This window comes from Temnothorax nylanderi, unplaced genomic scaffold (assembly GCF_030848795.1).
Source record: "Temnothorax nylanderi isolate EJ_2023f unplaced genomic scaffold, tnyl_v1.0 TNYL_tig0003_pilon, whole genome shotgun sequence".
NCBI classification, from domain to species: Eukaryota; Metazoa; Arthropoda; class Insecta; order Hymenoptera; family Formicidae; genus Temnothorax; species Temnothorax nylanderi.
Window position 1 is genome coordinate 233,943 of NW_027249065.1, and position 24,190 is coordinate 258,132.

The following is a 24,190-nucleotide window of genomic DNA, read 5'->3' on the forward strand; positions in this document are numbered from 1 at the left end:
TGAATTTCAAGTAGACCTATAGCTCTAATTCAGTTATTTTTAGTGTAGTTATAGACTATAGTTACGGATTATCGCGTGTTATTTTTAATCCCGTCTCTCTCGAAGTCAATTGTATTAAAAGTAAACGATAAAAATACAAGAAATCGTAGGAGTTAGACAAAAAATTAGTTTGATAACACATTGGGATTAATAAAACATCAATACATTTCGTAAAAAAGTAAATATCAGTGTTTAAATTATAAATTTCCAAATGCAGCATCTAATGTCATCATTTCTCAATTTTACACTCACAAGCCAAAAGCGAGTTTTGTTTCCCGTGGCCATTTTTGCTTCATGAATGTTACAGATCTAATCATATCCCGACAGTATATAATCATTCTGGTTAGCTCATGCTTTTAACTCATACATTCATCATGAGCGACGGTCATAGCCTATGACTGTGCAAATTTCAGTTGCAACCATCACTGTAATTAATCTACTTTTGCCGTAATAATAGTTTAGCATATATTTTCAGCCCTGATAGCAGAGGAACGAAAACAAATAATTGTAGAAGAAAATCATTTCCATTAAGAGAAAAATCATTTTCCATGGGATATATTTCGCGAGAGAAATTAACTGATCTTTGTTCAAACTAAATAATTCATGTATACGCGATTAAATTACAGAAGTCGTGCCCAACGGTCATCTTTGTACCGTAAATGTTACGCTGACCGTATCGCGAATAATTTCTCGCTAAATCGCCTTGTCGCACGGGCTAATTACGTCGCGCGCGCGTGCCGGTCGCAATTCGCACGACCTTGTTCCTGATTTTCGTCCAGGGGCTTTCGATTACCTTCCCCGGTTCCGCTATGGTAAGCGAGAATGGTAACGGTAACGGTAACGCCTCCGCGCGCGCTCTATAACGTATCGGCTGATCTTCATGTCTCTCTCTCTCTCTCTCTCTCTCTCTCTCTCTCTCTCTTTCTCTTTCTATCTATCTATCTCTCTATCTCTTCTCGCTGGCTCCTGCATTTGCATAACCCGAATCCGTATCGCTCGATCGTCCGGCACGATTCACAGCCACTGCACGTGTATGTGCACGTACGCGCCGAAGATTACGGTCGAGATTCCACACGGTCAACTTGCGTAATTTTCCGACCAGCAAATTCCGCGTTTACCCTCCGTGCGGAGGAGCTTGCGAAGGCGTAATCTCGCACGAGAATTTCGCGGAGTTTACGGACCAAGTCTCTATAATACTGTAAGCGATCGTTCGCGATCGATTTCGGTTGCGCAGATTTCTATGAGGTTCAGGAATATCGTAACATAGCTCGATGTGAAACATATGCGTGCCCTTCTACGCAAAATTGCAAAACTAGTACACGATATTTGCGAATTCTGAAACATTAATTGCGAAACCGTTGATTAATATTATTTTACATTTGTAACATTAAAAAAAATTATATTGCGCGGAAATAAAATTGTTATAATGTACAATATATTTTTTCAACTTGCTTAAATTATTTATCATTAAGGTTTTGTATATAATTATTGCTATCATTTCCATTTATATATATATCTGCTGTAAAACGGTATATTCTCGAGCGAGGATACATTTTTATCTTTTATCTGCCATAGTGAAAAATGTTGCATCAATAGTTACGCCTTTGTTCGCTCTGATAATTAAAATCTTCTTGCTCGAATTAATGTGACACGCAAGCGACGCAGTGTACCACGCGATCGTTTTGTTTGCCGGGTTGAGATTAACGGTGGGAAATTTGTAATACTATAACTGAGAAAGAAGAAGGAGGGAGTAGTGGTCATTTAGTAAGGCGCAGCGACCTAAGTGCACTTTGTTGGAAAGCTTCGTTACTGTGGATTAATCGACTGCGTTGTATAATTCCGGTCGGCACGAAAGGCTCCTTCGCTTCTCAATATTGTTAATTGTAGGATATACTTTTACCTTCTACCTTCAACCTGTGACATTCATTACGCCTTCCTAAGTTCTATTTTATTTTATACTTTTATATATACAAGCCATTTCCAGAGCGATTGAAAAGTATTTTCAACATATAAAATTATGATGAGAATATTTACAATATGAAGTACGATATTGATCTTTTATTTTTGGCACGTCCAAAAACCTGTAAAGTTGTTTTGATAAATCTGAAACGCCATATTTTTATATTCTGTCATAGCGCATGGATTGTTTTTTTTTATGGCGTTTAACGTTGTTTCTCCCTTATTTTTGTATCGTATTTTAAAGCTTTTACGTTGTTATTTGCAGCACAAACAATTATAATAGCTTACAGTTTGCCGAGAAAGAGAAGCGCATGTAATATAAGAAACAAAATAGCGAGGAAAGATGCAGCTTACATAAATGACATATCGACACAAATTGCAAATTGGGACTTTATCTACTTGACGGGATATTGGTCGTTGTAATATTTCAAAGAGATACTCATATTTTAACATCATATTTCCGTCTTGTCATCTTTTTTATCTCATTCTCTCTCTTTCTCTCTCTTTCTCCCTTTCTCTCCGTTCTTTCGCGTTTGTAAACTAGATGAAGTTTTCCCGACAAGTTTCCACCGTCTCCTTGGCCGAGGTAAATCGTTTTCCGCTGCTTGCTTATTACGATTATCATTGTTATTATCAGTCGACACTCTCGAGCTTTTCATAAACCCCGCAAACTTTCGCAACGGGTATTAGCGACGTTGGAGAACGCGGGGGTGGGAAGAGGAATTTATTTCTAGCCGGTTTGTTTCGCGGGCGGACTCGCCGAATGTCTGTTATTAAATTCTACGCCGAAAGAACTTGAGGAGCAATGAATGCGAGGATGGCGTGGCATTTAATACGATACCAAATGTATCGAGCAAGAATTTTTGTCTTATCTTCGTGTTGTGCATTTTACCTCTATAGAAAGCACCACAATCTGAAAGCCATTGTTTCAAATTTATTCATAGCTTATTCTTTATGACAAAAATTAATTTGATAAATCAATATCTTAACTTGTTAGAAAAATTATTTATATAAATATTACAGAATGAATCGATCCCATAGAATAGTGATATTGAAAAGAAAATATTATTATAAAAAATTCGATTCATAGAACTCCACGCGTGTACATTACGTTAATTTACTCGTTATAGTTTGATTTTGCTATAAATTCACTTATGCACTCTACACACAGGGTTAATTTGTTCTCGCTAGAGAATATCTAATATCGAAGTAAATGACTGTTCGAATTTCACGATCGAGAGCCCACCCACGACGATAATCTCCGCTTTGGCGATGAAATTCCGCGCACGTACGGCCTCGTTCGACCGAAGCCGACGTCTTAGTCGAGAGTATACATTAATCCGACAAAGAAGCTGCTTTCCATATTATCGCGATTTATATCGGCCGCCTGCCAGTGGAGCGAGCGGCTATATTTTCTCACTTAATTCATTCCGCGGGAATGAAGATAAAACTTTGGCGACGGCGAGCCACCGATTTTCTTCAAGACTAATGACATTAATACCACTAGTCCCCTACCTTCTACGTTCTGTAATATCTGCTCGGCGATTCTTGCTCGAGGATCATCCCCAATGCCGAGTTTCTTACGTGGTGTTACAAAGCTTGAGATTTAACAAATAAATAAATTATTAGATAAATATCGACGCGTAAAAAATTATGAAATATACAATTATGATATAAAGGAATTTATAATTTATTTTAGCTTACTAGTAGTGACAAATTTTTATTTTCTATAAAAGTTATATATTTTCTAATACCTATCTTTACAATGTTCTCGCTATGTTAGGAATTATTTTATATTTTGTAATAACATTTTTATATCTAATTTAATATTAAAGTTTTTAACTTCAAAATATAATTATGTTGACGTATCTTTAATTCGATTAAATATTTTTTAATTATTTTCGTGACTACATATATATAGGGAAAGGGGCATCGCGTTTACTATACTCGCTACTGACAAGAGAATCCTTTCTCCAGGATTCTCTTGCAGGAATCTCTCTTTACGTACCGGCACCGCATATAGAGAGACAGTGAGTAAGAAGGAGGATCGGAGAGGGTTCGCGCGCATTTGCATGAAGCTGCCATAAGCGATCCTCCGTCGCTCTTTATATAAGCACTAAATTCAGTATTACGGTCGTTCCCCTCTTCGCCTCTTTAAGCGGGACATGTATAAAGGCCCGGCGGCAAAAAGTGCGATACCGTATAGTACGGGAAGAGAAACTCGCACGGGTATTGCTCGAGCAGAGTCGTACGTGACCTTGGAGAATTAATGGTATCCAACGTACGGTCGAAAATTATTTTCGGCCGTCCAATATCCAATATCGCGAAGAGAAATATACGAGTGCGCCGTGGCCACCTTCGATCCGCCGACTGTTTATAAAAAGTCAAGCTTGCCGCAAGACCTTTCGCAAACGCATTTAGAATCGATATGATTGCACCGTTTCTGTACGATAACGAGAATTATACAATGAAATATATCAAACAGCTTCCAACTATGGCAAGTACATTTGCTATTACTGCTATTATCATTTTAGTTTCGAGGTAATTAATTAATGATTATTATAGTAGAACATAATCAGATTTCTTATTAATTAAATAACAAAAAATTCAATTAATGTTGATGGTTGACGAAAATATAATATTTAAATGTTTACTATCAATCTATTGAATATTGTCAATTATAATAAAATTTCAATGAACAATTTATATTTATCTCTCTGCAATTGCGAAAGTTCTCCGTGACACATTCGAAAATAATTAAATTCCTACTAAGGATGCATTTAATTAGGTTTTAACAAGAGCAATTTAGCTATATCGATTTTTAATAGCAGGTTACGTTTAGGTATCAAATTTTCTAATTATTGGCGTAACGAGCAAACGAAATTCGATATAGCAGCGTTAAAACAATACGAACAGCTGTAATCAAAAGCACGCACTATCGAGATCGCGGACACTCGACTTTTCCACCAAATATCAATACAACGATTATCCGAAAGGAACGAAAGTATCCAATTCCATTTCAACTTCGACCTTTTACCCGCAGAAAATTTTTCATCAGAAACTTTTCCAATCTTCCATCAGGGTATTTTCGTTCCGTTTCTTAATCGGTCGCGAGTTTTCTGGCGAACTCAGCCAACATTGATAATACCCGATTCTTACTTTCCATCATGATTCTTCTTGCGTTTATTTCTTTAAATCTATATAATTATAAATATATATTGACTGCTTATTCGATATTTATACCGAAATATAATAAGGAATTTAATTAGTAGCAATATAAAAATAACATTGGTTTAATCAAATTTCTTTGACATTTTATCATAAATTTAATGAAAATGAAAGTAGAAGTATACATCTCTTCCGTAATATTTGTATCGCGTAATATAACAGTTTAATGATACTGCGAGGAAAAAAATCTCAAATTATAATTTTAATTAATTTTAACAAAATTCCATAAACATGTTGATGAAAAGGTCGGAGCTTTTAAAAACAAGAATGTTACGAGAGAAAAGCAAGTCCGTCTCTTAGGCGATAGAAAAATTCGTAAGACATTTTAATGGTCTCCGGGAAAGTCGATGTTCTGATTAAATCGCCTTTCACGAGTCAGCCGGTACTACTATTATAAAAGTTGTAACAGCTTTATTACGGCAGTTCTCGTAGCGCGACTGGAAACGGAAGAATTTTTAATTTCGTAATCGCACAAAGACGACGGCTTTTGAGTTTAAGACTAGGTCGAATATTCAGTGTCTTCTTCTCCTTTGTAGACGGGTCTTCTGTTTCTCTATTGGCTGCAAGATCGAATCTCGAATTCAAAGTTTGATCATTTAGCTATCTTAAGCATTTATTTCTAAAGTTCCGTTATCGATGCAGTATTTATTCTAATTCTTATCCAATGGCAATGTAAGAAATCTGTGTGACTGCTCTCCTAAAATTTAACGTGAAATCTTTTTACATAATAAATTTCTGCTTTTAACCATTGAGGCGCCATTGAGTTCTTTAATTAGTAGAAAATGGCATTTTTTCTAATTAATTGAATAATTATAATTACATATATTAGGCTATATGATATCCCGCGAGTAAATTAACAATCGGAAAATTAGTTGGTTTTATTGATCAATTTTATTTTATTTTTATTTTTTTATCAATTATCTCATCTTGGACACATATACCTATGCTATACTTATGATATTGATAAATGCGATACATTGAGAAAGAAAGATCACTTTAAATGACAGAAACTAATGTTCGATCCGGATTGCACAATCTCTCTCTATTTTGGCTTTCTTATGGCCAGATCTTGGCTTTGTTCCCGAATTGGAAATGTCCTTTAGCCGCGGCAGTAAAACGAACGCCTGGCATGCGTCTCTTTGACATATTTGCTCTTAATGCTAATAGTACGTGATGAGAAATTTGATTCGCGCCGATATCAATCAAAATGTAAGCGAAATATGCGACTATTCGTTTTATGTGCTCGCGAAATTCTGCTCGCGACTTCCGAGGCATTTGCTCGAGTTCAAAGAAAACTCTGCTTTTATTTTATTGGCTTCCAATTCGCAATAAATTATGCGTTTTATACTATATATGTATATGGCTGTTTTGCTATTCGCGAATTCGAGAGATTCCGCGCGTTTTTATACGCGAATATCGTCGAATAGTATAGCAACGCTGCCAAGACTAGGTAATACCATCACTCGACTTTACGTCCGAATTATGGCACCATTAATTCTCTAACGCCATTTGATAGGGCAGTCGGGAAATTAATAAAAAATGTCCCTGTCTAGTTGTCTGAACGAATCAACTTCAAGAAGTATCTTTTAGCCAACGTGATAGGCAGCAAAATATTCATATTGGATACACATTAGATCTATAATTTTTTGTTCCTAACTCCTTTAAAATATTCATTTATTTTATGTAATTGTTACATTAATATTGTAATTTGTTATGTTGATGGAGAACTTGCATTAATAATATTTTATTTTATTTTGCTTGCCTTATTTAGAGTGTATACGTATTTGAAACATATTTGAAACTTGTTATATAACTAAAATGTGTTACACAATGTAAAATTCGTCGGATTTTTAGCAATATTTTTTCTAATAATTTTACAGATTAATGTTTAAAATAATATGACGTATCGTGAATTACGAGCAATGCTTATTGTCTGTCGCGTCTGTTCATTAATGACTTATCTAGTTGACCGTAGCGAATTGTGTCGATTGGCTTTACGGGGTTTCTTCTCGTCGCCGCGGAGATAGTTCGATTCAATAGTGTTTGCGCTATAAGATTAATTGGTCTTGCCTCGGACTTGGGACTCGATGCTCAGCTGACAACGTTGAATATTATTCTCGCGTTTATCGACACAAACGCGCAGCGTTGTAAATGATTGAGTCTCATTCCGACCGACTCGATATAATTTGCCAGCTTGCTTCGATAGAAAGAACTTAAAACAATAACGGGCTTGTTTTACTGACAAGTACGTTTGCGTTAAATGTTGCTCAAATTTACATAAATTATAATAGCCCTTTGTCAAATAGTAAGAAAATGCTTTTATATCTCTAGTATTAAAAATGCTTTTTATAATATTCTAATACATCCTACGTTAATTATATATTACTCGTAACTTAGCAATCTTCTACCGCGATATTTTTGTAGAGATACATTTGTTAAAGTTAATTGTTTACATAGTTTAATTCTATTATTAAACGAGAATTAATTGAATTACATTAATTTAATTTCTGATGGTTTGAAAAGAAACTTTGAACTTAACAGATTAAAGTGATGATCGTTATCTCCTCGAAGATACAGATTGCTTTTATGTGCGAGAGTTAGCGCGGATATAATAAATGGCGAAAGTACGCCAGAGCGAGAAATCTTGGATAAAGTCTTACGTGAAGGAAATATTGGCTTTTTTCAGTCCGCCGACGTTCAAAACAGTGACGCCGACGTCGCGCACGCAATTGAAGCTGCAGCTGATGCGAGAGCAGCTGCAGGAGCAAGAGAGGCGACAGGCGGAATTCCGGCAGAGCTTGCAGCAGCAGAGGCCAGCTGCCGCACCGCCCAGACCAGTGCCGCCTACGCCGTTGCCCACTATCGGCGTGGATGTTCCACCGCAAGTATTACAAGTATGTGTCGCCTTCGTACATCGTCCGATCTGTGCGATCGATGCTAAATTGCTCGCGCAAAACTCGAATCGTGCAACATGATAAAATTATTTTGCGTTGTGCAATATCACGTTATTATATTAAATTAAATCCCTAACTTTATTACATTATGGTCCATTATGAATCGCGTGATTACTCGTTCCCTTCGCACGAGCAATTATTATGCGATATATAGCGTTGCGTTGTGTATTCTATATGCATATTGTTGTATACATATTCCATATTAATTATTAATTTATTTTATATATATATATATATATATATATATATATATAAATTAAATAATATGTACTTTGATAAAGTACATACAATTGAATATACTTCGATCTTTTGCCGACTTTCTTATCTTCTTCCCTTGATTTTCCTTGTATTTGATGTTTTGTATCAAAACTGGGGCGTTCGTTGAAACTAGAACTTGGCGTAAGTACCGAAGTATCCCAAGTCCAACGCGCTTGGGTTTTCCCAGATAGAGTCTTGTTATCCAAGTAGCATAGGGTCAAGCATTCGGTTACCGTTGTTTGCGTTTCCGTCGCTTAAAGCTCCGTGCATATAGATATACAGGAGGGTGGGCGCGGCTAAGATAACGATACCTTATAGTTCCGAGGTTCCGGTAGTTTGCCGTATCGTAGCAAGGCGAGCCGAATTCTGTAGCGTTGTTAATAGATCTATTCGGTACACCGTGTCTATACTGTTAGACCTCCCAAAGTAATGGTTAGTCGGTGAGAGATGGTTTACCTTGCAAATAGCTCTACGCAATATGGTTGCTGCGTTTGCAAAAGATCGAACGCAGCTGTGATAAATGTTCTCGTCGCACAATTTTTACATGAGATATAGCGATCTTTAAAATTGTAGAATTAGAATAGCAGAATCTTGTAGAGTAATTGAGAATAATTTTTAAATTTAATTTTTTTTCTCATTAGCAACATGATAAATGCGTTTTTATGAATCTTTAATTATTAGTTAATTTTTTTTAGTTAACGCATCGCGATATGCTGATTTTTTTTAGGTGCGCACGCTGTTGGAAAATCCGACTCGCTATCACGTCGTGCAAAAGCAGAAGAACCAGGTGCGCCAATACCTGCACGAGTCATTTCGCGGCGGTGAGGGCGTCGGTGCCGGCAATGCGGTCGTCAGCGGTAGCGCCGGTAGCGAGGGAGGCGGCAGGACGCCGGTTGACGCCGGGCCGCCACCCGTCCCAATGGTGGTGCAAAGTGCACCGCCCGGCCCGCAGCTGCATCACCCGAAGCCGCAGCATCCTCATCTCGCCTCGTATCCGCACGCCCCCGCGCTACTGCCGCATCACCCGGGTAACCCCACGGTGGTCTCGGCGAGCCCAGACCCTACCACCACCGGCACCATGTCCCCGGGTCTGTCCAGCGTCGCCACCAGCAACTCCGAGGTACGTGTGGTGTGTAGTATGCGAGTTGATCGCGCGGATAATATAACGCAGTGTTTCTCAAATCGCAATATGCGAGAAACCAGATATCTGATTGTGAGATACAATATTTTGCCGAAAATATCCAGTTCCTTTCTCACCCGGAAAGGGATGCGCGATAAGAATTATAAAAATATTTGCATAAAAGTTAGAAAATTAGTTTGAATTATTTAAGGTTCTGGAAAGAAAAGGTGAGAGATGAAAATAGGATAGTATATGAAAAAAATAGATTTTACATTGGATTAATATTGTAATATAAATAGCTTTTTTTCGATTTCGGAATGTACAAGATTTGATCAATGGCACAGCTGTGCACGTCGAGACGCCTCGCGACATCGCGAGGAAAGTTATTTTTCTAAGTTATTCCTGTTCATTCTATCCAATCTACGTACGACGTTTTCGATTAACGCTAACTGGTCTTATGTAATCCATCGGTTATCCCGCGTCGCCGAGCGGCAACTTTACTCTCTCATTCGTTTAATAATTAATCACGGATATTCTCCGACATTGTCGATTCTTGCGTAATCTCGCGAAACGTGCGATGTGAATAATTTCTCGGTGAGACTTCCACTTATTCATTATGTCCCCGACCGATTCTCCGCGATTGCTCTTCGTCGTTGAACGAGGCGCATCGGTCTTCCTTTTCTCTTCTTCTTACGCGTTCTTAAAAGAATCCGCAAACGCGAAGGACCCGCGCGTGCACTTAGCACGAAGCCGGTAGCACGTTTCATGACGCTGCAACACCAAAGTGGGATTCACGGCACGCACGCGGTGCTAATTGCCGGCTAGGTCTGCAAATCGATCTGATTTGCGTCGCAAAGCAGATCCACAAACGACCAACGAGAGGAAACTTCGAAAGTAGGTCTCTCAGGTCTCTCTGGAAGACTTCATCGGCTCGTATTCTCACCACGAATTTAGCGCTCCGTAGCTTTCCGATTACGTACTTTCGGTGACAACACGCGGTGTGCACAACGTATTATTTTTTTAGGACCGAGCACAAGCTATTTTTAGCGTCAAATATCAAGCGAATATCTATATACTAATTTCTTAACCATTTTTAAGAAAAACGTTTACAGTTAAAATGTATTTTTTTTTTGGTATACGTGCGATATACCATAATATAATTTATTCATTATAAAAATTATGTCTGACATTTTTTTTTCACTGTTGCTATATTTCATATTTTTAACATTGCGCATTTTGATTAAGAAATGCTTACTTTTTGACAATGAAGTAAGTATATTAAAAATTTGAAATTATCAGATCAGGAAATTATTATTTTTAATTTTTAACTTTGGCAAAATATGGCCAAGTTAGTAATAATAATAATAGAATATTAATATTAATGCCCGAAAATTACTTCTCTTTCTTTCTTTCTTATAACGTCAAACGCATTCCGTCGTGAATGTGGAGAAATTTCCCGGTAAATCTAGCTTCAAGTCTTTACCAGCACCACCGCAGCGTATGTACAATGTAATATTCTGCGCAAAACTTGGAGTCAGCAAACTTTAACGCCAAACACAAGCCGCGAGAGAGACCTTTGCGTCGCGTTCTTCTTAATTTACCGTCGACGCGAAAATTTTTGTCGCGAGTTAATCTGCGCGCGCGGCTTTCGTCGATGTTATAAAAATCATCAACGTGCGTAAGATGCATATAAGACTGCATATTGCTGCAAGTTTTTTCTTTTTAACTCTTTTACGTCGTATGCTGAAAGCAATATAATATATTGTCGTTGCGCGCGTAGTACCCGGTACATAGGAACGAACCATGGCTTGTTAAGTCGTCAGCTTTACAATCCTCGGGCTCTTAATAAGGCGAAATTGTTTTTGGTGATGATGTATGTACACATACACGGCACCGAGCGACCGCCTTTAAATTGATTCTTTGATCCGCCATGCTCCGCGCCGTGAAGGAACTCGCGTATACCGGGTGTCACGACCAATGTTCTCGACTAACGTTTGAACGTTCAACTCGTTAATTCGCGAGTTTTCCAATTCACGATTTTTCTCTCTGACGTTGATTAAACCGTCTCGCGTGCGCGAACTTCTCAGAAATCAAACGAGTTCGGGCTATTTGTGGGATACGAGGAAAAAACCGGCTCTCGGAGTACAACGCGAACAAGTTCCAGCTATTTACGTACGCGTATTTATTCGCGTTAAACTCGCTACGCTTGAATAAATAACAATTTCTCCTTATATGGTTATATTTATATAAGAGGATATCTTAAAAAAATAATTTTAATTATAGATAGTGTGATAGATATAATATGATTTTATATAATCATTGATATAATTAGAAAGAAATATGACAGTAATATGTAACTTCAAATTAGGAATCAATAATGGATTTCAATAATTTTAAATAATATTTCAGTGGTATCCTTGCTAGGTTTTTCATCGGCGAGTCTCGATGCGTACGTAGATGCAATGCTATTAAGTAGCCGAAGTTTAGAAAAAATAATAGTGGATTAATATTTGAACTTGTCGAAACGGCTGCAATGCCATTCGCCAGCTGGTCTGGCAGTAGCTCTCTTCATTTTGAATAATGGATCAGACGTACATTTCGTGGAACAAAATAGATATCCGCGACATTCGCAGCCGGAGGACAAAGTGCTTTTAGTCAGATACTCACCTGCGGTAATTTGCACGATGCATTTATCGGCGTGTATCCCTGATCTTCTTCTTCTTCTTCTTGTCAGTAAAAATGGCATTCGATCCCTAGCCTGAGTTCGATATAGTCAACGTCAAAGTTGTTACGAAAATACAAATATCGAATGATCCAACAGATAGGAATTGCGAGATGCAAAGTTAGAAATGTTTTTGAGTGTGTGTAGTGTGTCACTGAGTACGAGTACCCACAATGTTGAACTCGAATCCGTAACGTATCCCCAATTATGGATGCTCGGTACCGTCAATACTGCGAGATATCTAATATCTCTGGAGCATCACAACGTGGAACAAAATATTGTCGGCTGCGGCAAATACACGGTTATTTTCGATGTACGGAGTGTCACCGAACTTTATTTTAATCAGAGATATCATTCTAATCCAATGATATCCAAGATACCGTTCTTTTTTATCTAATATTGCTTTTGGAGTCTGTTATATTTGTCATATTTTTATCTCGATAAACATATCATAAACTCCGTAACCTTCTTTCTTCTCGTCAGAGAAGAAATGAAAAGGAATCGTAAATTACGGCGGGAGCGCGGTATAAATTGTGAGGAGCAAGTGCGGTCGCTTTTACTTTCGGTCGGTCGATTGCGCCAGAGACAGATAGCAGCGATTTCTTCTGCTTTGATATTCGGCTCGCATCTGCGAACATGAGGAAATCGCAGTCTTCGTTGAACAATCGTAAAAACAATCGTAAAAATGATGACGTATTTAACATCTTTCGGCTGCGTGTCTCCGCGCACTTAAAATTTTAACGACCTCTTTCGCACGATCTGATTCCAACGGGGACCGGATTCCACTCTAGACATTTTGTCGTGCACAATTTTCATGCGTGCATCGCGTGATACCGTGACTGCTAGAGCATAATTAATCTTCGTTACATGGTTAATGCTCTGAATGACACGCGGTTGTCTATTATAATTACTATCAAGATTGATTTCGTAAATAAATAGTTCTACAAACGTGTGCGCCAATTTCTTAGAACGATGAATGATCCTTGTGTACCTTGTATCATTATTAGACAGCAAGTTCTCGAAGCGAATACTTTCTTCCTTCTCACCGAGTCTTATTCTGAATGTGCTTGTATCTTGGGATTACGAGGACTTGGCGTCGGTGCGCTATCGGCTTAATTTTCATTGGCCTGACATTCGCGGTGTATGCAGGTCTTAAGCTTTTAATACATCGCGGTTTGAATAGCTTGAGGTCTTAATATGACCCTGGTATTTGCACCTGTTGCAATGCAATGCAGAAATCTCATTTGTACGTTTGCATTTAACAATTTCGCGCGATATATGTATATTCAACAAGACTCAACGACAGAATTGTAATTTTCAGAATATTAAGAGCGAATATGATTATATCATTCAATTCCTTTTGCGTTTGCATATCAGCACATCAATTCTTTTATTCTTTAAACAGTCAAAGTTTTTAAAAAAGTAAGACTCGGCTCAAGGAAGTAACTTAAATATTACCGTACTACCATATTCGTTGGGAAAGCATATATACCGTGACTTAAGAAAAAAAGGTTTCAAAATTCGTGTAATGATAAATAGAGAGATAGGTTTCAAAGAAGACAAATATTTAATTTCAGATAAATTGAGTTATACAATACAACGTAGGTTTGTTTCTAGTGAAACGGTAGTTTCATATTGGATAAGAAGGTCGATTTGGTCGGTTGTCACGAGGTTATTATCAATTTATAGATAAAATATAAATACGCTGCCGGGTCTAGGATCGATCGGCATAAGTCTTTCGTTGCGATCGAAATATATTCTAGTTTCCATAACGCACATCGCAACGACGGTTCGACGAAGAATCGTAAATTAGCGTCGACGCGAACGTTTAGGCTCCGTTACGTAATAGATATTCCCCGCTCGCTTCTATGTCTGATGCACACGTGTACAGTCGCACACACGTTCCACCTAAATATTCCCTATTACTACTGTTCTTGCTTTCTGCAGTATTTCAGCCGATTGCGTTGCTCCGACAGTTCTAGTTCAGCAACGCCGATAGATCGCACCTACTAAATATAAGACCTGCTTCTGTCATTAAACCGAGGAGTGTCTCGTATTTGTAACGCGAGCATAGAATACGTAATGCCGAGTGAAAGAAGGAACCTAGATCTATATCCGAACTTTGTACTTGCCACGACGTCTCGCTGATCTATTATCGACCTAGTGAAACAGAAACTCAAAGATGAGAAAGATATGCATCATCGATAAGAAAGATTCTCTCTTCGAAGCTTTTATTATTCCATTTCAACTTGTAAATTGCAAGGAATGCAAAGTAGAAAAGTATATTCAAATCAAAGATATAATCTAAAAGATACAAATACAATTAAAGATTCTACAAATATACTGTATATTATTTTAGAAACATGAGAAATCATGAATATATAATATATATTTAGAATGTTTATTGTACACTTTATTAATTAAATTATTTTTGTATACAGTGTAAAATAACGCACAATAATATTCATTACATATTAGTGCGATGTGTAAGCGGGAATTTTTCTTCGCTTTCGAGACAGTAAATTTACACAGTCTAGATAGCTGCCGTCAAACTTTTGTCGTTCTTTAAAGAGGAATTACATGACACAAAACATACGACCGGTACTATCGGGCGGCGTAATCTCCCTCTCAACGATAATCAGTATTTGCATTTTACTCCTACACTCTTATCAAACGTCAATTTCCCGATTATACGGCGGCGGCGGCGTAAGTATTTGACGTAAGCCTCATCGCTATATTACTCCACTTTATTATCTTATTAACACACTTTATTTTAGAAAGTAATGATAAGTTATAATCATATCGCTAATAATTATATCGCTATGGCTGTGTATTAAAGAAAAAAAGACGAGTGGAAATTTTTAGGACGTGCGATCTATGCGGTATTTCTTCATGAACGACAAATAACGTTTATATATTTTAAAAGAGAGAAAGAGAAAGCAAAAGGGCGAAACATATCAAATCTATCTTTACGAAATTTGTCGCCTAAAATTCAACGACTGAATGATTTACGTGGTACCTTGAACATAATTGCATAAACATACGAAGTGAGCATCGTAATCGCACGTTACATAAGATCATAAAAATTGTTATCAATACCTGTTAACGCAATTATCGTATTTTTTTTTTCAAATTATTGCTGATTGAGGGTAACTTATAATTTACTGCATGGCGTGGATATCACGTTGAGAAGAAAAGTTTATTTTTATTCCATTACTCGTACATACAATAGGTTATATCATACTCGTTATCACTATTATTTGTTTTCAATGACAAGTAGGAAATATCTAGGATCCAATCGTAAATACGTCTCTCCGAATGATTCTCGCAAACCTTGCAAACATAAGATAGTATGTTGTATCTCACAGGCCCATATTTTGATGTGACTGCTATGACACTTTGGACACTTGAGGCTTGTTAGATTTCTATCGTCGTGTACTTAATGTATCGTCTGCCTATTTTTTTCCGGTAGTTATATAACAAGATACAAAATACCATATGTCGCTTCTTTATTCGGCGAGATCAACTCGATCGAAACAATAATCTAAAGCTCACCTTGAAATGATTAGTAATTTATGTCGTAATTATGTGTGTCGGATAGAATTCTAATTATAATTTTATGTGTCATGTAATATGAAAAAAATATTTGAAGAATCAGAATTACACGTATATTACACATATTAAAATACACATATTATATATAAACATGCATGGCATATAAAATTATAAATAAAATTCTATTTTGAAATTGGACACGAATTACAGACTAAAGTTTAATAGCTTAATAGCAACTCCAATTAGATCAATCTTTTTAGAAAAAAGTCTGATTACTCCAAAATTCACAATGGCAAAATAAAAAGCAATTGAATGTAATTGTTGGTGCATAATTAGTGCTAACCGCAAATATCAGAATAAAAAAAAATAGAGATAAAATCGAACACGATTTTATCCAAAAATCTTATTTTTTCCGAAAAATTTATTATCCGTAAAATTTTATCCGAGAAATCTTATCTTTTAAAAATATAAAAATGCAAACTGTGTAAAAGCACTTGCATTTTCTATTCGCAGCTTTTATACAGAGTCTATCTCATATGCGCAACTCATATTTAGGAAAACAAATTTAAAAAAAAATGGGAACGCCGATTGTACGGGCGGAATTTATTTCGGCGCGGCGCGAATCAAATTTTTGTAGTAAACTCGAAACGAGCGATTCGGTTGACAGTTTGCAACTAACAACAACCTGTTGCAACGGCCGTTGGCGACCGAGTGAGCGGTGAGCGCGTGGCGCGCAGACCGAGCGCGTCCGAGCGATGACGAGCGCGACCGAGCGGATCCGCGCCGTTTGGGCTGACGCGCGCGCGGAGCTTCTTTCAGAACACGAGTCCGTCGCCGCGTCGCGAGGTGTGTTGTTTGTTGCTCCTGGTGGGCGCGCGGCCTATTGTCCCGAGGTGTGTTTCGCGCGATTGTTGACCAGTCCGCCACTTAGCTTCGGTCTACGCTCGTAGTGACTCACGAGCGACGCTGCGGCCTTCGAACCGCGGTAGCGCACGCTCGCCGCACGTTTTGCGCCCCACTGCCACGAGGAAACCCCGCGCGGGCCGCGTAATCGATCGATCGATAGCGCCCGCGAGGCGCGTAGGGCAACACGCCGCCGGTCGTGCGCCTCACGTTCGCCAGTGAGGAAATTTTACGGCCCAGTCGGGATGATCGTCCGAGACGTCGTTCGTGTACGAAGTGTAATCCGCAGCGATCTATATAATCGTGGCATTTAATTCGATTCCCGAATTGCCGCCTCGCATACGAGAAGAGCGCGCTTTTCGAACGAGGAACGCAGTTACGAGCGACACTTTCAACGCGTGTGCCATAAACTTGCGTCAAGGACGTCCCTGCACGTCGTTTCGGACTTTTACGATTGTGCGCGGAAACGAAGAGGTAATAAACTGTCGATCTTTCTATCGTGGATTTAATCGATGGACCACTACCGAGGTGTTAAGTAAGATCGTAATTGTCGGGACAAAATTATATCGATCTCCAGGGTGGCCAGAGAGGTGACACGAGATTTTATTCTCGAGCGAGTGATGCCGTTTAAAAAGTACGAGTGAAAGCGTGCCGGCTGTCCTCGCGAAAGAATTTCGCGGTGGATTTATTCGCTTCGATGCGATCGGAATTGCACAAGGCACGTAGTGACAGCCTTGGACAACTGCAAGAATATATAAATTCAATCGATAGATTCAGAATCTTGTCGTTTTCTAGAACGCAAGGATTTCCTCGAGAGACCGAGAATTTTCCTCAGCGTGACCTCGATCCTTGTCCTTGCGAGCTCATCGGAGTATAACCGGCACCGAGCGTCGAGCAATTTTGAATATACCGTTTCGCGGCAAACTTTTCTCAAAAGCTTTCCTCGAAACGACCCGTGGAAAAATCTATCGGCGCTGCAATTAAAAAATGGTGAAGAAAGATTAATAAATTTATAATCAAACTGTCCTCAAGACAACCAAGCACACACCGTGAGGCATCTGTTTTCTTTACTTTACATAAGTCTATTAATAACGCAATTCTGCAAAGTAATTCAACTTTAATTCAAATCGTCAAAGATTGTCGAAATTTACGTGAAACGTCTTAGAAAAGTCTTAAGATTATCCTCGAAGATTTCGACAAAACAGTCAACAGTGTAACTCCAACGTTCAATGATTATTCATCAATTTTATCTTATTTTTTGATTGCATGGTATCTTTTATCTTTTATCGCCGTTACAATAAACGTCATAAACGTCAGAATATGATACGAGAGTAGAAGAGGCTACGATCGCACGTCAGATTTGAGTTCTTGTACATCACAGGATATATTGCTCTTGAAGGAATCGTCACGGATCGAGAGGTGCGTTATCTAGTAGCCCCGACCTTGAGACAAAACAATCTCGCAGGTGAAACGCGGTGGGAATCGACACTCGGTGCACGCACAAGTGAACAAGCGATCGATTGAGGAAAATGCGCTTCTTGCCGTCGTCGTCGGCGCGGTCGCGTCGCCCATCCTGATGACGAAAGTGTCATCGATCGACCCAATTGCGATTGTCTCTCCTGCGAGTGGTTGGCGACGCCGGGAACGAGTAAAGGAGACGATCCGCGGTGTTCGACGCGGAGGACGTCGTCCGGAGAAGAACCGTAGATTAAGAAAACGCGTGCAGTGGCCTTTCCGTAGACGAGACGCGAGACGGCGGGAACGATACGGTTTTGTTATCTAATTGTCGGCGCTGGTTGGACAAGCATCCGGAGAGCGTGTCGTAGTGACTTACTGACAATCGTCACTGGGAGCACCGTTCTCGGATTGAAATGACAACGACACGCTACAAGCTCGTCGATTGGAAAACCATTTGAGTTTCACCAATCGAATACTTCAAAATCAACACGTCAACATTTCTGGGCTTGTCGACATTTGGTTGCTGACAGTGAGAGCGTGACAATCAAAAGACAATTAGTGATCGATCGCCGAAAGCAATATTTAGGAATAAATAACAACATGTATTGTGTCCGTCGATCATGGAGAAGAAATTAATTGACGGTTTAGAAAGACTGGAAGTACTTCGAGATTTTTGAAGATATTGTTATCTGATTATTGATAGTGATCGACGATATCTTTGAAACGGAATTACGACGCGCAGTAGAAGAATCGCTTAACGATCGTCCAGTATCGAATGTTTCTGACGGCTCTAAACCCTAGGATTATTGTGCATTTTTTCCTGCGTTAGGTAATTGTGCGGAGTGCAGAAACCCCTTTGTAGAATATCCGAAGCTCGCTTCGGGAATCTCTTTCTCGTGCGAGGCGGTTCGCTGGATCGATCGGAGTTTAATTTAGTACTTAATTCGATAAACAGCGATGGGCTATTTCGATGCGATCGACATTGCTTCGGTGTGCTCGCTCGATTAATCGAATCGGAGATCGGCCGGCGAGCACCGTGCGCCAGCGGTATCCCTCGGGATATATTGATAGTACTCGGAAAGAAATCGACTGGAAGCGACAGCTTCGCGAGCACGTGTCAGTTACCAACGGATCGGCGTTGCATCATGCCGGTGTTTAACATTATCACGCGGAGGTGTAAGGTGAGTGAAAAATGAATTAGAGATTCTTTTTTGACGCCGCGCCGCAACCTTCGTCGCGACGATAAGCGTCATTTTTAGGTCACATTTAACACGATCGACGAACAAAAACGGATACGGCTAAATTGGCACCTGCATGGAAAAACGTTTGCTTTAGACGATCTTTTTTCTTCCTGACTCCTTAATTTTGTGCCAAGGCTGGCAAAATTGCGAGAACCACTATTATGGAATAATGTAACCTATGTTCACGCACAAAAAACGGCCGATCGCATTTGTAACGCTAAACACGGCATATGCACTAAGTCTAAGTGTCGCGTTAAGAACTATACATTTTACCTTATCGGTTTGTAGCTTTCGTTTTCACGACGACGACGATACGACGCGCTTAGAACATGGCGTCATTATCATGCAACGAGCACGGAGTTAACAGATTGTTTCGACCGTGCACGATAATCGCATCGCGTTTTCCACATTCCGCGATTTTCGTTCGAGCGACGGGGAGCCGGGGAATTTTTCTTCCAACGTGATCTCGATTTCGTGTTTTCACGGCGTATTCGATGATAAGATACAACGTTATATATAGATAACCGCGTTTTCTTGACGCCAAGGTTGCTGTCAGGATGTTACAGCAACCGACGCATTAATTACTCACTCACTTTAATTCTTACTGTAAAGTGTATCTATATGTGTTTTTTGATTATTTCATATACATGCCCGAATATTTTATTAACTGTTAAAAATAGATAGGAGTGATATATAGAAAGTACATATCATAGTCAAAATTTTTCTAAAAAAGAAGCTAATTTAGAAAACATAATTTGGAACTTATTTTAAATTAATTTCTTATTGATCTTAATAATCTAAAAATATCAAATTATATACACATGGTATCTATAATAATCTTTTCTTATATTTTGAAATGAAATGGATTTATAATACAATTTGCAGTTTTTTTATTGAAATTTTTTTACGATTTTCTTTAATTAAATACATTTTTTATAATATAAATAACACTGCATGCCATATTTTGGTCTCTAAGTAATTTTAATACTAATTTGAATTAATTCTTCGCGCGGCGTAGCATTCAAACTTCTTTAGATATGACAGAGTTCAGATATCTGGCTTGTGCTTGGCAAACAATTACCGGTAGTCTATTTACATCATGCCCGACTGACAGGTGTAGCCGATCGGTAAATTAATCGCTTTATCAATGGCATGTTTCAACGCATTAATTTGCGACGCGTCACGTATATATATCCTTCTCTTTCTATCGTTCGAATTGTCACGTATGTACTGATAATTTATCAGTTTAACACTCATTCTTTTCGCAATGTATGTTCCGACACGTAAATACAATCGTTGAAATCGTTAATTAAGCGGAAATAATGTTTCAAGAAACAAGATTTGAAGCATCGTAAAATATAAAAAAGTTTGACACAGAATTATGTAATTCGGGAAATTAGTTTTAAATGTTGTCGACGTGGCTTTTGCTTCGAGTGACTGAAAAGAACAGATTTTTAAATAACGTACAATCTTTACGACAGACTTTTATTTGAATGTTTCTTCTTGAAATTGCACACTCTCCTCCAGGAAAAATTAAAAGAAAAGTATTCTTGATTCGTTACTTTTAAAATAAGACCAGATAAGAAGAATGACGTCTTTGAGAATGCATTGGAAAAAAATGAAATTCAATATCACACATGACACATTGACGTCTCAATATATAATAATAACGTTTAAGCCACGCTTCTTTCTATTTATTGAAATTTGGATAACGTAAAGAAATTTTGAAATAGATTGTTTGCCTTTTTTCGTAGGTTTTCAAGTTTTACTTCTCATTGGGACATATTCTCTTCCTCTATCTCTTCTTACGAGTTTTATCGATTACATAGATATGAACGTCTTAGAAAAATCCAAGAGGTAAAAGTGCAATTTTATTGCAAATAATTCAAGTAATTGTATTTCATTAGAATCGTTTTATGCGTGGAATCCATAAAAGTAACATTTTTCATAATGTATCTTTTCATAATGTATTCATAATGTATCTATGTAATTCAAATATCTTTTTGCTGAAATGTATAAAATACAAATTACATTTTTCTGTATTTTTCAATTATTTGAATTCTCTTCATTTTATTAAATGCAAATTTTTGCTAAAATTAAATTTTTTTCAAGTAGAAAAATATATGTAAAACAATCGTTGTCATTTTTTTACATTATCTTGAATATTATGAAAAAAAAGTTACGCAATTTATATCTTATCATTTTAACGTTGCTTATCGTTTATATTAACTTGAAGAATCGCACACGATATTAAATTCTGTTTTTTTCGAAATATTCTCAAAGGTGTCATTATATTTTCTATCTAGTTTTATTTTCATGATAATGAATTTATAAGATAAATATTATTTTGTTCAACTTATAAATTCTTCAGATAGGAAATGCAATCTTAACTTAAGAAAAATATTTGATAAAATTTTATCGTAAAGATGTGTGTAGGTACTATTTAAAAAATTTTTAACCGTGAAATATGATAAATGCACTGAAAAATGCCGAATTGTTGAATTCGTTATCTTAAACTGTACAGAAGATGAAACGCTTTAAAAACACGATCTCGGAGAAGTTGCATAAACTAAGAAATACGATATAATCTCGGAAATCATTATGAGTGTGATATTCAAACTTTGCACAAGTCTCAATATTATATATGTACAAGTATAAAAAATTTATAAAAGATAAAAAATGTTTGTTCATTTGTTGTTCAATCTAACACGGAATCGGCGATTTATTGTCTCTGTTTTGACATATTGATCACTGTATACACCGATTAGGAAACAATGCGGGAGTAACACAGTTATCTCGCGTACTTCCGTTCGAAAATAATCGCACGCACACTCACGGGTTAATAACCTACATCCGGCTCGTCTCGGTGGGAATTCGCGAATCGCCGTCGGAATGAATCGTCGTCGGATCACGACGATTTTACGGAAAGGAAACGCCGACGTGTATATCGGAAGCTCGTCGTGTCGGAGCGAAAGAGAGAGAGAAAGGATGTTCCCTTTCGGGTGCACCGGATGCGAGCTGGCCGGCTGGCTGGCCGTGCTAACGTCGCGTTCACGTAATCCGCATCCGATGAACATTGTAACGATACGCTACGGTCGGGATAATGGCATAATGCACGCGAAATCCTCGAAGCGGTCTCCGTACTGACATAACGTCGGAGACATCGTGCGCGCACACATGCGCTCGGTCCACGATGAAGATGTGACGTTACGTGTCCTCAAATAAAGCGTTCGCGAAGTAGTCTTGTTGCGTAACGTTGCACGGTAATCAGTGTAATCACGATAATTAGGTTGACGCTTTGAGATAAAAAGGTAGCGGTACGCATTCGTGTGGGTATGCATTCATAAAGGATACGTAGTGATAAGAAGAGTATTTCGCATTCCCAATGATAATTTTCTATCCAGGTACATATAGATACACGTTCAAGGTTCCATCTTACCGTTCTGTCGAGTGCAGATAAAAAAAGACCAATTAGGCCTTCGTTTCAACGAGGCATCGATAGCTTTTGAGTTATCTGGGACGGAAAATTAAATTTTGCTGAGTAGATAATAAAGTATTGCGCTTCATTTAATTTTAATTGGATTTTGTCCATACATTTGACTTGGTTATTGAGAAATTTAAAACGGGAAATTAAGATGTTTTGAGAAAAGAGATACTCAGACAGAGATTTGAAATTTTTAATTTGTGGAAGAGAATTAAGAATCGCGCGCGCTCCGCGCAAGATACCTACGTGCAGAGATGATTTATAACGTCCGATAAGATTGTACGAGTGCGAGCAGACACAAGACGTTGCGATTCGAGTTCGCTTCTTGGCGGGGACGAGCAGCCGACGGTATCAAATGTCAAATTATGCGTAATTTCGCTCATTGCAGCAGCGCGGTCCGCACACGCGACACACAGGAATGAGGCCTCGCCTTGAGGTATCACTTGGTACTTGGTGCCAGTTGGTTGGATGCGCGTTACGAATATCTTTCCCCCAAGAATAATCCTTTAGGGTAGTAATAAAAACGTGACCTGGAAAGAAACGAGACTCGTGAGATACTTTGCGAATTCAGTTGTATTACGCGCCCAATCAGGTTACGCGTTTTGCATAAACGCCAGACATTTTATTGCGTTTGGTTTTTGTGCACACTGGTAAGAGGAAAGGTTTTCGTCGCGTTTTCTCTTGCGTACATCAAGACGATGAATAGATGGAAGCTTCGATCCGCCTGCAGCCAACTGCGAATTTTTGATAATATTTTATATCTGTTATCGTAGAAACGTGGTATTTATTCAGTCGTAACAATTCTATATCTATTAACGTACAATATTTCTCAAAATGCACATAAGTTTTACAATTTTTCTGTAATAAATTCCCAACCAATGTGATTTATATGCATTATAACTTATATACATTAGAAAATTACTGAACATTAGGAATATTTCATAATTTGAAACTTTTTTAACGCAAATAAAAATATCCGAATAACAATATAGATTACTAAGGAGCGTGAAGTAAACGACGTAGTGACGAAATACGAGGTACTTGCAACGACGGTGTCGTAATATCACGCGATGAAATATATGGCAGAGAGAGATTAATCAAAGCGGTGGATTCCTGAAAGTGTGAACGCGGTAATGTTCTCGCCGCGCGCGAAGAAGCGCAGATAACCGGTAATGTTTCCACATTTGTACCGGCAATCTTGCTGATACAAGTCTGCTTACACGAGTCCACGTAGCAACGTGCTCGCAACGTGGCATCGTGCGATTGATA

At 38.2% G+C, this 24,190-nt stretch overlaps 1 protein-coding gene across 2 annotated transcripts in view; it reads left to right on the forward strand.

Moving 5' to 3' along the window:
* The window catches only part of Mitf (transcription factor Mitf), a 69,539-nt gene that overhangs the window by 12,368 nt on the left and 32,981 nt on the right, over window positions 1-24,190 (forward strand). For both annotated transcript variants that reach the window (XM_071702532.1, XM_071702527.1), the window contains exons 2-3: window positions 7,913-8,120; window positions 9,166-9,558. In XM_071702532.1, coding sequence (XP_071558633.1) covers window positions 7,913-8,120; window positions 9,166-9,558 — 601 coding nt within the window. The remainder of the gene's footprint in view (window positions 1-7,912; window positions 8,121-9,165; window positions 9,559-24,190) is intronic.